The following is a 14,798-nucleotide window of genomic DNA, read 5'->3' on the forward strand; positions in this document are numbered from 1 at the left end:
CCGGCTGTTGTTATGCCTGCTGTGACGTTAAGTTACTCCGTTCTCTGCTTGTAATTATGCCGTTACAAGCTTCAAAGTTGTATTTATCATCTGAATTTGCCGAAACAAGTTTAATATTCTGAAAGCCAAGACTTTGTTTAATTGAAATCAGATGAAAACAAACTGTAACGGACCCTGCCGTGTTATCTATGATTACTATACTCTTACATTCATAATTTCAGCCGGAGGGAGGGGGGGAGGCGCTGCGGAAGAGCAGATTGCGAGTGAGAGGTGCCCGTCTTCTTCCCTTTTAAAAAGCTATAAAAATGTATTTATCGTGTGATTTTGGAAATAAAAGTTTCATATTCTGAAAGCCAAGACTTTGTTTGTTTAAAATCAAACAAAACACCCGAACCCCGAAAAAATTGTTTTTTACGTAAATCCACGTTTATTTTGAAATGAGCCGTTGCGACTTCCCACTGATTTCGATAGAGCGGGTCACATATAAGATGAATCTTCTTATTTTGATAGAAAATTTTTAAAATAATAAAATGTATCAAACTTTAGTACCTTGAAGTTTTCCTTAAGTGCTTCGAGAAAGTAGTGGCAGAGTTTGCTAGCCGGGCCAGTTCCTGCCTCTCCAGCTTTGGATGTGAAGAACTTCTCCAGGCGCAGGTAGACGGGTAACACCTGCTGTAAGGTGGGTCTCCTCTGGGTGCTCAGCTCCAGAGCTGCAAGACGCAGAGGTGCCAGCAGACATGCCATTGTACCGAGCAGATGCTTGTTGAGACCTTGGAGGAGAGGAGCTGTGGCCTTGTTGCGACCATAAGCCTCGCAAATCTGTTCAAAGTGAGCATGGACCTGAAGAAGAGCTTCAGCCGTACGATCCCAGCAAGGAGGGTTCGGGCATTGTGCAGGGCTGCCCTGTGCTCCGTCCTCAGTTGTGCTTGTGGATGTTTTGAAGTACTGTTCGTCGCGAAGGGACAGCGTGGTGGAGGAGGCGATATCTCGGCACGCTGAGAGAAGCTCAGCCAACTCATGAAGACCTCGAGCCTGGAGGCTGCGCTTCCCAAGAACCGCCTGGACGACAGCCCCGAGGGAACACCCAGCGCATCGTAGGCATACCTTGCTCCGACCACCAGCACCCAGGGGTGATCCCGCCAATCCTGCTGCCCACGCTTTAGGCTCAGAAACATACACGGTGCGTATGTCTGACATCACAAACTCAGACAGCACGTTCTGCACCCAGTATTGGACCTGCTCGGGCCCCTCCCTCAGCTCAGCCTCCCTCACACCGAGCACATAGCGCTTCAGCCTGGAGCCCTCCACCTGGTAGGCTGTGAGAACATAGCAAGCATCTGGGCCTGATGTCTGGGAGTGGCAGGTGACGGCGATGCCCAGCGAAGCATTGGAGCCGAGAGCACACGTGACTTTGACTTTCACTTGGTTGTACATGCGGGGCAGCTGGCGCAGCGCCAAGGCACTCATGTTGCCAAAAGCGTCACGGGTGGAGTAGGCACCATGACGGGCTCCAGTATCCACCAGGGTCTGTGCCAACTTCAGGAAGTCTTTGCTGTTGAGCACATTTAGCATGCTCAGATCTGAACACATTACCCGTAAGAGGCGCTCAGCCACCTGCTGTCGTTCCTTCTCAGGTAGTCCATTATTGTCTGCCAGCCCGCACAGCAGATGGGTTGACAGGAAAGCAGAGTAAAACATTGACAAGAAAGATAATTAGTGGTGATGTTTTTTATATATTGGCAGAGAATACAGTTTCTTTATAGGGGGAATGAGCTACAGAATCAGAGAATAAATAAGACATAAATGACATGGTAACAAACATGGCTTTGTTTTACAAACCAGATTGACTTCAAACTTGGGGAAAATGTAGAGAATATATTAAGATTCATTTATCTTGCTATTGCTCTAATCCATTTGTTTTACTTTACATTTATTTTATTAATATTATTATTTGTTACATTCATTTTGATGTATTAATGTTTAGTTTAAATATTATGTACATGCCATATAATAGTGTTCTATTATTTTACGTCTCCATTTACACTTTGCTGGAACAATTTTAATTTCTCCTTTTTTGGACGAATAAAGAGATTCTGATATTTTCAATCAAATAGGATTTGGCTGTTCGGCTCCAAGCTTGCACTGCTATAATAACAACCTATTGCAGACGGACTAAAACCCCTGTGTTTCAACTCGACTGAGGAGTCAACCACGGATGAATCCACTCTTTCAGGGGGGCAACCTGGTACACATTAACTATCACAGCCTGAGATGTATGAAGATGATTGAAGTACTTACGGCTGACAGTGTGGTTTCTCTGGGGGATACTTTGAGGCTGGATTTGTAGTTTTACTAAGGAATGGGCCGGACCTTGAGAGCCTCTCCACAGCTGCTCTGGAGGAACGGAGGCTGAGGAGATTTTGGGAGACTCCCCTTTGGTGTGGTTCTCATTGTCAGCTGAGGAGAGGAAGACATTAACATCAGGAAGAGGTGACAATACTATATAGTTTTAAGTGTATGTTAAGTGTTTTCAGTGTAGAAAAATGCAAAGAATTGAAAAGAAAATGATGGCCCATAATTAAACAAATAAAATAGTTGACAGCAAAACTATATGACATGGCTTCTTGGACTCTATTATTTACAACATGTGCGTCAAAACCAGCAGAGCATGTTTAAAAGAAGAAATTAAACTGATTTGTTTCCTCAATGCTCACACAGGTTCAGCTACAAATCTTGCAATTTTTAAATGAGGTCAGTCTCACAGCAATCATTCCAAAAGCAAGGACCCAAGGGCAAAGCCAATAGTAAGATATCATCATCAGTGTAAATGTATTCCGTTTCCAAGAAGCCTGGATAACAGTATTTTAGGCTATTCTAGTCTATAATCATATTTCTTACTGCACACAGGGAGAGGGGAGAGGCAACATGATTCATGCTTAAGAGGGTAAACAAACTGCACTTCAGTAATGTATCAAATACAAACTGAATATGGGCGTTTGCTTGCTATCCTATTTCACACCACTGTCAGATGTATTCTGTGTTATTAGTCTGTTACCTACGGTGGCTGAGAGGTGCAATCGACAATTACAAGGTGTGAAACACTTTAACAAAGCTTGAGACAAATTTACATTTTATAAAACAAATTTACATTTTATAAAACAAAATTACAGCAAAACACTTTTACCAAAGAAAAAAAGATTTAACATTAACAAAAACAAATGAACAACACACACACACACACACACACACACACCTCAGGTGGTTTCCACAGAACGGACAAAACATGTTTAACGACCATAAAGGTCCATAGGTACCGGCGGTCTATCCGCCAAAACCAACTTAAGCTTGTGTCAGTCACTTGCACTCACTTCTGGTATGATGGGCATTCCCTTTCCGGTTTGATTCTCTAGTTTGTTAAAGTTTTCCGGCAAATGTGAAAGTGTTTCGACACTTGTAAATTTGTCTCTAGCTTTGTAAAAGTGTTTTGCGTCTTGTTAATTTGTTTTTGTTAATGTTTTTTCTTTGGTAAATTTGTTTTATAAAATGTAAATTTGTTTTATAAAATATACATTTGTCTCAAAAGTGTTTCACACTTTGTTATGGTCAATTGCACCTCTCAGCCACCGTAGTTAGCACACTGGAGAGTCTTCTCAATTCTTAAATTTCCCCTCTTCGACTCCTCGGTCCTCCGGTAGTGACCCGGAAATGGATTTCAGCGCACCACGTTGAAGGACATCTAATTTCTCTAAATGCACATCGAGGACCGAGCATCGAGGAGGCTCTCTGGAGGAGCTATAACCGAGGATACACTGATTGGTCCTCCACGGCTCCTCCACGGATGCATTTCCGGGAACGGTGGAGGCTTGACGCACGGCCGGACTTATCTCAGCCAGTGACAGCTCTGCATGCATCCCCTGGATATTATTTTAGTAACTGCTTTCATCGCGACACGATGTTTCCAGAGAGAACAGCTGTGAGGTCCGTGCAGAAAGCAGAGCAGTGTGTAAAATATATATCACTCAGTATAACAGGCCTACATTACTCTCTTTATTTGCTTTAGTTTAGTAGATATCTACAAACAAAGAGTCGATATTTTTCTAAGACCATTTAGTGCTTCACATAATAAAATACACAATGGCTGTAGCCTGATTATGCTTTAGGAACTGTAGGTGTGTGTAGGTGTGTGTGTGTGTTGTACAGTGTGTAGATGCGGCGGACAGACGGGTCTCAGTTGGTTTGGTGTCCTACGCTTACTTTTAATACAACTTTTGGCCCGTAATTTCAATTCCCCATTTCAGCGACCAGAGAGGGAGGGGGGGGGGGATATTTCCAGTCTCTGATTGTGTTACGTTATTATGAGAGTACTCTCATACTTGTTTGATTCTGAAATTGTATATATTTATATAAATATGTGTGTGTATATGTCCGCATCTGTAGCCTGTTATTGTCTCATTATACCGCACTGTCAATTAATTAAAAGTAAATATATAAGTGGTCATGAACACATCTGTCCATCAGACAGAGGGCTGCTGTGCCTCCTGTCATCATTAATGGACGTCTCTTTAAAATGACCGCTCAGAGGAGAGGAGTTCTCATTTCTCTAACCGCCTGCTGCTTCCCCTCCTCTCTCCTCGGTTCCCCTTCTTACGGCCCGTCCACACAGAGGCGTTGGAAGCTTTTTCCAACGCTTCTGCCCATTCACTTTGAATGGGGTGACGTCACTTTTTGCCGAACTGCATTGTGGGAAACAGAGCGGAGCTTTCCTGGCATTTCAGGCTGCAAAAGTTGAGCAATGTTCAACTTTTGAAGCTTCTGAAGCTTTCGGTGGAAGCGTCAGCCAATCAAATTATATGCCAGTACAAGCTCTAGCCAATCAAACCGCTGCTTGTGTGTCAGGGGCGGGAGATTCATGTGATCGGTTGTTGGTCGAGCTTCAGACACGCCCGCCGGCAAGCTTTTTCCAAAGCCGCTGTGTGGACAGGCCGTCAGTCCTCCGCTCGCATCTCCTGTGGGCGGGACTAACTCACGAGGATAGGAGTCGAGGAGGGGAAATTTAAGAATTGAGAAGCCTCTAAAGTCATTTTGTCATGACTTTGGGGTGTGTTTACCTAAGTTTGGAATTAGTCTTTATTTTTGACATTGTATGTACTAAAGGATACTTAATAAAAGATAATGCTGTGTATATCAATGGGGACATGTATGATGCACTAGAGCTTTTGTAACAAAACATAAGAGCGTCATATTCAGCCAGCCCAGAACCAGATCTGCAACAACCGTGATTATAACAATATATTTCTTGGAACATTAAAAACAAATGCTACATTCTCAAGGTTTAAACGCCTATGACTCAATTCGCAATTAAGTATTGTGTGATCATACAGACCTTCACATGCACTGCAGCCACTGGGGGTGTGTTCACATTCTGTTTTTGTTTCACTGTTGAGCTTAACATGCATCTGTAGTGGTGGACTCACCAGCATGGGACTGCATGTGCTCCAGCAGGTTGTTGTAGAACTGGAACTGGATGCCACAGGCACCACAAGTGTAGGGTTCTAAAAAATCACAAGGGCCACAAGTGCATTGACGCTTTGGTGGAGGGACACATGAATACACTGTGCATCCGTCCACATTCTAGCCTCACTTATCCATGCTTTTGTGATTTTTATAGCCTAAAGTGACTCAATGTGCAGCAGCATTTAAAACTAATTTGATCCAATTTGTATGTTACTTTGCAAATAATAAAAATAAAAAGCAACGTTTATAATGTGTATGTCGGGCGCCAATGTGGGGACTTAAGTGCTGGTCATCTAATCTCAAAGTCCTTGGTTTGAAAAGCCTTTTCCATAAACAACAACAAACATAATAAACACATAGTTAACATGTTAAAATACAAGATTTACAGCAAATGAGTTGAAACAGCTTTTCCAGCCATCTTTGTCCACCAAAACAAACCATGTACCAGTTTAATTCAGCCAATGCTTAGTTGTAGTTGTCAATTTAAGACAACGGTAGGTCCGAATTCAATTCAGATTTACAATATGGCTCTAAAGTTCTGCCTAACAATCATGAAGCTAAATGCAGAAAAACTGTTCAATCACAATGGATTATAGAGAAACAATTAGCGCCTCAAAAAATCAAAGCATGCAGGAAAAAGAAAAGGTGAAATGAGAAAGTAGAATGACTGTTCTGCTGTGAGCAGGTAGGTGGGATTGGACTCACTCTGGCTTGTAGAGAAGACGCTGGCCACCAGAGGGCTCGGAGTTCCTGTGGACAAGAGAAGAGGGAGGGAGATAAGACTACAAACAGGAGGTTCTCCATCTTTTATTTTATTTATTAATTAAATCACGCTTTTCCCTTTGTTTATTCAGTCAGTGTCTTTAAAAAAAAAAAAGGAAACATTTAAAAAATATATTTCCATTGATTTGTTCCAAACATGACAACACCTTACAGAATTTTTTATACTGCATCGATCCCAATGATGTATTGATTGATTTCAGCGCCATTCAAACTGAATTTCTTTTTAGCAAAGACAAAACAGAACAGACAGAAAACTCTAATGAGAAACATACAAGACTTTTGCGACTTTTGTAGAAGATGTTGTGTTTTTGTAGGAAAGCATTGCTCAAAGAAAGAAGCTGATAGAAAACGTGTTTTTTTTAGGGCTTCTGAGTCCCTTTATTAAAATGACTGCACTTGAATGTTAGTGTGAGAGAAGCATGGTATTCAACAAGGTCTCAATTGTAATTGTGTGAGTGTGGAGCAAAATAATACAAATAATAATGATCGAGTCAGTTCATGGACTTCAGTTTTATATCGTCACAATTGAGGCAAGGTAGGTCACATAAACCTCTTTACACCGTCTCCTCCCCCTCCATCTCCATTTTCAGCCCGGGCATTATCAGCAAACAAAACAATGTCTGCAGAAGCACTGTTTCTATCTATACAGACACACACATATATACCTGCTTTTAGCAGGACTGAAAATACCTTTTACTGTTTGAGCAGAAATGATACATTTCCACCCAAATACACACACCTCCAGATAAAATAAGTGCGTCAGTGCTCACCGCTTGAATTCTGCGAACTGTTTGTGTCGACCAGACTAGACTGAATTGCACTTTCCAGTTTCCGCCTGAATGGAATGTCTGTAAGTAAAAACAAAAAGGAGAAACACTGCGTGAAATGCCCATGCTGTAAAAATGTGGATAATATTCTTAATCAACTATTTAAACCAGCACAAAAGTTAATACGGAGCAAAAGTGAATGACAGGCAATTTATTAATCTCAGTTTTAGTTTGGGGCATTCAAATCAATCACACTAACAGCCTTGACAAAAGGATCCAAATGTCCGCATTACATTTAAATATGGTTCTAATTCCTCCTTTTCATTCCATCTTTTTGACCCACTTCTTAGATGTGTGTGCCATGCTTTAAATAGTTCTTTATGGCAGAGCGCAGAAAGATGGAAGGGGGGGGGGGGGGGGTCATGTAACACAAAATGTAGCACCACTTGGAAGAAAATCTATACAATATGACAGTAGGAAACTAATGTTGGTGGAGATATGGAGCTAAAATTGCCTACAATGTTGAAGAAAGACTATATGTGGTATTTTTTATATATAACAATGCAGATCTTAGTCTGGGATGTTGCTAAAAGTAAACAAAAAGTATTTAATTGAGGTTTTATTTGGTTTGTAAATCTTTCTGAAAAAAAACAGCTTAAAGACAAACGCTTGCTATAATTGAAAATATGTGCGGACCTGTATTACATTGATGAATTGTTTTTGAACATCATTTTTAATGTGTTAAGGTGCTTGTGGTAATTAAAAAAGGAGTTATAAAAAATGTTAATGTCCAATCTTCTAAAAGTGTAATTAACCATTCCCTAGAGGCCAACACTTTGCAGCAGAGTTACCACAAATACACTGGCAAGGTGACCCAGAACTTTACAGCAGATCCTATCTTCATCAGTTCTCCACTGCTTCAGGTTTAACATAATTCAGCCGTAGTGAGCCTTATATGAATTTCGATCAAACCCTCTCAGCAGGACTGCGATATTGTTGTGACTGTCCCTGCCCTCAAACCCAGCCACCAATATCTGAGTGAACCCACTGACTGCCATTCTGTGGTCGTGTGGGCAGGAGTCACACTGTCATTTTAAAAATACATTATTCAACAGTGCAGGCAATAGGGGTTTAGTTTCTGATCAACTTCCCTAGGTTGTTTTCCCATTTTATCAACATCAAATCTCATTTTTGACCCCGACTCATTTCCAACAATGTAACAATTTGTCAAGTTGACAATGTTAGCCAATTAAAAGCATTTAAGTTCTACATAAGCACAAATAAATGTTACATATATGAAGTGTACGCATAATGATGGGGTAAAAGTTAGAAAAAGCATACTGCTATACACATTATTAACAATTTCATTTAGTCACCATCCAGAGCACGAAACGACTGTGTGCTTTTAAGTGTGTGTTTGCGTGCATGAAAAGAATAAGCATTTGGATTATGAGCTAATGAGGCCTGAATGTTTTGCTTTACATTATACCATCAATCAACAAATCCACTGGAAAATGTAGGATTATAAAAGTAGAATACGGTACTTACGTTTTATCTTACCAGTTTGGCTGGGGGCAAATGTACTCATATCCATGCTACCACATTCCTGTACCCGAGATGTCTTCAGATCAAAGGCGCCTAGAAGATAAGATTTCAGAATCAACTAGAGAATGCAATTCCTGAAGAAATTGCTAGTAGGAATGCTTTATGCTGAAACGCTGACGCTAAACTGCTATGCTGATATGTAATGTGTAAGAAAAAAGTGAAGAATTTAGATTGAAATGATACATGGACACTGGGGGCTTGAATGTGTGATAAGAGAAGAAAGTAAAAAGGCTTGGAAAAGCAGCAGAATATTTGAACTGCAAACTTTTGAACTAACTTGATGGCGAATGATCTGTCGCCATCGGCATTTGATGACATCCCATAATACATTTAGATGCGTTGATGGCTGCATCGTTACCAAACCTGTGAAGTTTTGGGCCGTTTGGAGCATTTTCACTGAAGTTATGAGAAAACCGTGTTTCATGGCGAGCCTTGTGTTACTATGGCAACGGCATTTGTAGAAATCTCAAAACTCTCACGTAGATGTTGTCACACCTGGACTGTTAGCACACATGTGAAGTTTGAGCACTTTTTGAAATTTTCATAGGAGTTAATGTAAAGCGACATTTTCTTTTATGGCGAGGGATTCCATGGAAACAGCATATGGTGAGATCTCAGATTTGGCATAGAGCTGTTGAGGCATGGACCGGTGATATACAAGTGAAGATTGGGGGACGATTGGACTGTGTCGATTGGACTTACAGCGACATCGTGTTTCATGGCGAGTGGTCTGTCGCCATGGCAACGGCATTTGATGACACCCCATAATACGCTTAGATGCGTTGATGGCAGCATCGTTACCAAACCTGTGAGGCTTTGGGCCGTTTGGAGCATTTTCACTGAAGTTATGAGAAAACCGTGTCTCGTGGGCATTTGAAGAAATCTCAAAACTGTCCCGTAGATGTCTTCACGGCTGGACTGTTAGCACACATGTGAAGTTTGAGCACTTTTTGAACATTTTCATAGGAGTTAATGTATAGTGACATCGTGTTTTATGGCGAGGGATGCGTTTCCATGGAACGGCATATGATGACACCCCATAATTGACGTAGAGCTGTTGAGGGCAGGACCATTAACCATTATCTGAAGTCTGCTGCTCTGAGCATGTCAGTTGAAGTTATGACATCATCGTGTTCCATGACACGGGTGTTTATATTTGAGCTAACGAGGTGTCCAGAGATCAAAGGTTTCCATTGTTCTGAATGAGAGATAAACCTCTAACATGTGAACGTTTTGTTGAAGAACCGTAACAGATATCGGTGAAATTTCAAAGCATGAAGCATCTCAAAGACCTTGAGTATCTGACGTGTGCTTTTTGTGTACTTTCGGGTCAATAATGTGGCCTTTTTGGTATATTAACTAAAGGTGTGCGGCTGCTGCTGTGAGGAAATATCAGCTTGAAATTACAATGGGCTTTAATGGAGACATGTTGAAAGTTGTTGTCACTTCATGCCCTCAAGAGGCATTTTGTTTAATTATTTTTGCTTAATTATTTGTCATTTTTCAAGCTACGCGATTTTGTCCTACGTTTGTCATGAAAAATTATGTCTCAGGAATGTAGGGTTTGGGAATTATGGCAGTTTTTAAAAAGAAATATGAAGGCAAATGTCCTACACTCTAGTTAATGTTAAAATCTGAAGAAGGCCTCTTTACCAAGGTCTGAACAATGTTTAATATCTCTAAAAGTAAGAATCAGATTTAAAAGTTGTGTTACACGAATAATGTCAAAAGATGTGTAACATTTTAAAGTTGGAATGAGGTTTCTGAGTGAAAGTATGAAGGAACAGTTAGCAGTTGAAGTTGCATGAAGATTTGTTGAAGTCTGAAGAATTTCTTCATTGACTTCCATGTTAAAAATGTGATGAATTATGGGATGTATCTCTGGAATTATGAAAGTTATGAATGATAAAAGTAATAGCCATCGATTCCCGACCGAGCTGAACGTTTTGATGCTGTATCAGCATTCCCACTAAATTACAGTGCAATGCTCCAACTTAGACCTTTGACATCCAATGTGACAATACTGTTGTTTTCTTCACAATACCTTAACATTGTAAACATAAAAACATAGCATTAAGATGTTGGCAGTACCTCCACGATTTATTTCTTTATGATGATATATTTGTAGACACCAACAGAAATACAAAAAAGGAGAGATTTTCCTTTATGTTGTGGCTTCAAGCAATAATTAAACAGGCTTACTCATCGGTGTGTGCAGAGCGACGTGCTCCTGGTATGGGTTGAAGTACTTGTACTGCTTCCCACAGAATTCGCAGACATAGCTCCCAGTTTCTGCAAAAAAGAGACCACCGAATCAAACCGGGGTAAAACCTGTATATCATTTGAGGTGAAGTGTGGGGGATTAATTGTGCTAAATTAAATACAACTAAAAGAAACAGAATCACTTTGTTAATCAGGTGTTTTTTCACTAGGAAGAAGCAGAAAACAAGAGGTCCTAATAGAGTGGAGAAGACGAGGCTGGTGATTCTAAAAATCGTATCTTTTCCAGTTCAAATCTTACTTTTAGCCATTTTTCCATATTAAAGTAAATAAAAACACAGGGGTCTCCTGCAAAGTGTGCTGAGCCTTTCCCTATCCCCCAATCATTAGAAGTCATTAGTGCAGTGACAAGTGCAGGCTTCCCACCTGCGTACACTGCCAATTGAGTTTGAAGGGACACCCGCTGCCGTCGGTCCGACCCGCAGTCTCTGCGGAGGTGGGAGAGTGCTTTTTCCCCTGCGAAGGAGGACTTTTGGACTCATGTTCTGAAACCTTTCCAGTGTGGAGTTAGCTCATGTGTGTTATTGGCTAAGGTCGTTTACATTAATGTAAAGTTTAGTACAAACTGTGCCCAATGTGCTGAACTGGACACAGGTGGACTAATCAAGCTGTCAAATGTACGCCATGTTAAAAATAATTTAAGGAATGACGGAAGAACCTACAAATCAAGTTAGAGTTGTAATGCCCCCTGAGCAAATATGTCAGATTTACCTCTCTAAAATAATCATTTAAATATAACGTAGACAAATTGGTTACAGTTACAAATGATCCCAATTTAATCTATTCCTTCTGGAGGGTATAACAACTTAAAATGTGCAATCAGCAATGTGTTGCTTAAGCTACTGTATGTATAGACCACTTTGCAACCTTCACCTGCGCTGGTATATATGTGGAATTAACTACTGTAAGTGCATCAAACAGTCTTACTTGGTCCGATTTTCTGGTAGGGTTCAACTGGCTCCTCCTCTTTAAGGCTGTCCACAGGTAACACTACCTGTTCATAAGGATCTGAGAGAGGAGGGTGAGGGAGAGGAGGAAGAATGGGAGATTAGATTTTTCTAAGAGAGTAGCAAGGGGTATCCTACTCTGAACTCAAGTGCGAGTAAGAAGTTTAAATGATTGAGTATCTTTTTTTTTTTTTTTTTTTACAGTAAATTCTGAAATATAGGACTTTATTTACCTCAACTAGTCAGTTTGAAATAAGCTTTATATAAAAACAGACTATTATTAGAGTCTGATTTTTGTGCTAATTTGATAGTCTATTCTTTTTTTATTAGCAAAAAATCCCCCTGTTTTTGTATACTACTCCTCCTTACTATGCTACTCAGCTTTTGTTGCTACTGCAGGAAGTAGAGACTCTGGTGACCATGTGAAATGGAAAGTTCTCTTCTAAATGGTTTTCCAGATCAAGTCTTGGGGTTGTCAAAGAAAAAATAAATTGCCATGCTAAGTGTGCAAAAACTCCTAGTTACCATCGACTGCATGCAGGTCACGGTGCTCCTGGAAGCAGCTGTAGTATTTATACTTCTTGCCACAGATGTCACAGGAGTAACGGAAGCTATCTGCAGATAAAAATATAGAGAGAAAAACAACATTGTTTATAAGGATGGATATTACTGACAACCAGTATGTTTGGAAACTGGGTAAATAATAACCTTATTATAGTAGAGATACTTTGCTTTGGTGTAAAGTTTACAGAACAGAGGACAGTGCAAAGGTAAAAAATGACAAGATTGAAGGAGCCATTTCAGTGACTAAATTTTGACTAAGAACACATTGATCTAAATGTATAGAGATCCAGTTGAACATCTTATTGCATTCTGCCTTAGAAAATGAGTCCTGTTTTTAGTCATGGTGTATTAGAAATGATAAATGACTTGACAAATCCTCCATTCTCTGGTTGTTTCTAATTTTGTCTTTGCTACTTAATATGTCTGACTTATGTTGCCCCAGCAGAAGCCCCTCACCTTACACACCCATGTGACAAATGGTTTATCATTTAGCAGCTAAGTGATAACTTCTGAATTTCTGTCCACTTCATTCTGACACTGTTCATTCAATCAGCAGGATCCTTTGGTGAATTCCTAGGGGTGTTCCAAAGATGCCTTTAAACTCTTCAAAATACATTACAACAGAAAATAAAATATTCTGCTCTGTATTTATATTTCAAAGATTAAAAAAAAGGTCACAATCCAAATTGGTGCTGTAAAAATATTTTGGAAACCTAGTAAGTGGCTGCCCTAGGCATGTGATACAAGGGGCATAAAAACAAAAAATAGATGATATAAAAAATAACCCGTTTCCTAACTTCACAGAAAAAGCGTCCGAGCAGTTTATGCTCAATTGTTAACACAGCTACAAAAGCGATTATTAGGGTGCCAAACTGTAATTGCATGTATAACACCTCAAGGCTCCAACACATATTCTTTCATTTTGCGACCAACTGACGTGATTGAAACTATTTTCAACAAATTAGTGGGTTCCTGGCTTTTGTCAGTGTACTTAAAGCTAACATAACCCGATTGCTCCAAGCATATGTGAGGAGGACACATTCTGAGTAAATCATACAACAGTGGCGAACCGAGTCTATCACAACTGGACCTTCTGTAGACACTCACACACACCCCCCGCCGCCGGTGTGTAAAACCCACACTGCTCAAACTTCCTTACTTTTCCTAAAATTGGTATATTTATTTATTTAAATTTTAGGCGTGGGAAATGAAGAGAAAAAAAATATATGAGCATTTTATGAGCATGGGATTTTGACCCCTCATATAAACATATGCATAATGCTGCGCTATACTTTGCGACCACACGCCATTGCTAAGCAACGCTTGTTGTTTAGGTGTCCTTTGATAAGCAGGCAGTCATATCATTAACTAGAACTATCTAGATTTGGACATAAACGCGAGTGAAGTATAACCGGACGCGAGAGAGAGCTGCTGCTGACGGAGAACACGCGCCGCTGTGATGGAACGTTGAGTGGAGCAAAATGAAATACACTAAGGCCCATTCCCAAACCGCCCCCTACACCCACCCCTCCGTTTGGAACCGAGGGAAACTCTGAAAGAATACGCCCATTGGCTACAAATCAATATATGATTGGTTGATCAAACTGTCAGTCCAAACGTACGCTCTCATTCAGTGCAACGGCCAGGGCATTCGATAAAGGAAGTAGAATACCTTGGTTGAAGGATATTCTACCCAGAGACCCAGAACAAGATCTGATTGGTTGCTTCCTTTTCTAACACAAAACCACTGAAATGTGTAGTGCATGGTCCGAGAAGGACAAACAAATCAACGTAACACTGTAATATTACAGATCAACATACACGCATGCATTTCCAAACATTTGGACTACCTATGTTGCAAATGTATTATCTTTTCAATTTACACACGGCATCTATTGCACGTCTGTCCGTCCTGGGAGAGGGATCCCTCCTCTGTTGCTCTCCCTGAGGTTTCTCCCATTTTTCCCTTTAAAACTGTGGGTTTTCTCCGGAAGTTTTTCCTTATACGATGTGAGGGTCTAAGGACAGAGGGTGTCGTATTGTCATACTGATATTCTGTACAAACTGTGAAGACCACTGAGACAAATGTAACATTTGTGATATTGGGCTATATAAATAAACATTGATTGATACAATTCTCATTTATTCATTTTATATACATTTTATTTACATAATTAAATCGATTTTTTTGTTTGTTTTATCTGAGTGTTCCAGGGTATTCTCTGAATACCTTGAAGGCCCTGACGGTTCGCCACTATCATACAACATAGATAATTGGTTATGGATGCATGATGTTGGCAGGTTGGGCTTGTGTCTTAAAATTGATGTTGCTGTGCAG

The 14,798-nt window shown here is 40.3% G+C and overlaps 1 protein-coding gene across 6 annotated transcripts in view; it reads right to left on the bottom strand.

The window, feature by feature from the left end:
- znf618 (zinc finger protein 618) overlaps positions 1–14,798 on the bottom strand; it is a 35,343-nt gene that overhangs the window by 5,830 nt on the left and 14,715 nt on the right. For 3 of the 6 annotated variants that reach the window (XM_034095461.2, XM_034095458.2, XM_034095459.2), the window contains 10 exons: positions 12,422–12,511; positions 11,877–11,957; positions 11,316–11,405; positions 10,872–10,961; positions 8,613–8,702; positions 7,068–7,145; positions 6,220–6,264; positions 5,475–5,552; positions 2,299–2,457; positions 550–1,649 (listed from right to left, as the gene is read on the bottom strand). In XM_034095461.2, the coding sequence (XP_033951352.1) occupies positions 550–1,649; positions 2,299–2,457; positions 5,475–5,552; positions 6,220–6,264; positions 7,068–7,145; positions 8,613–8,702; positions 10,872–10,961; positions 11,316–11,405; positions 11,877–11,957; positions 12,422–12,511 (1,901 nt within the window). The remainder of the gene's footprint in view (positions 1–549; positions 1,650–2,298; positions 2,458–5,474; positions 5,553–6,219; positions 6,265–7,067; positions 7,146–8,612; positions 8,703–10,871; positions 10,962–11,315; positions 11,406–11,876; positions 11,958–12,421; positions 12,512–14,798) is intronic. The other 3 variants (XM_034095460.2, XM_034095463.2, XM_034095462.2) reach the window with 3 other exon arrangements.

Source organism: Pseudochaenichthys georgianus, chromosome 12 (genome assembly GCF_902827115.2).
Source record: "Pseudochaenichthys georgianus chromosome 12, fPseGeo1.2, whole genome shotgun sequence".
Classification (NCBI taxonomy): Eukaryota; Metazoa; Chordata; class Actinopteri; order Perciformes; family Channichthyidae; genus Pseudochaenichthys; species Pseudochaenichthys georgianus.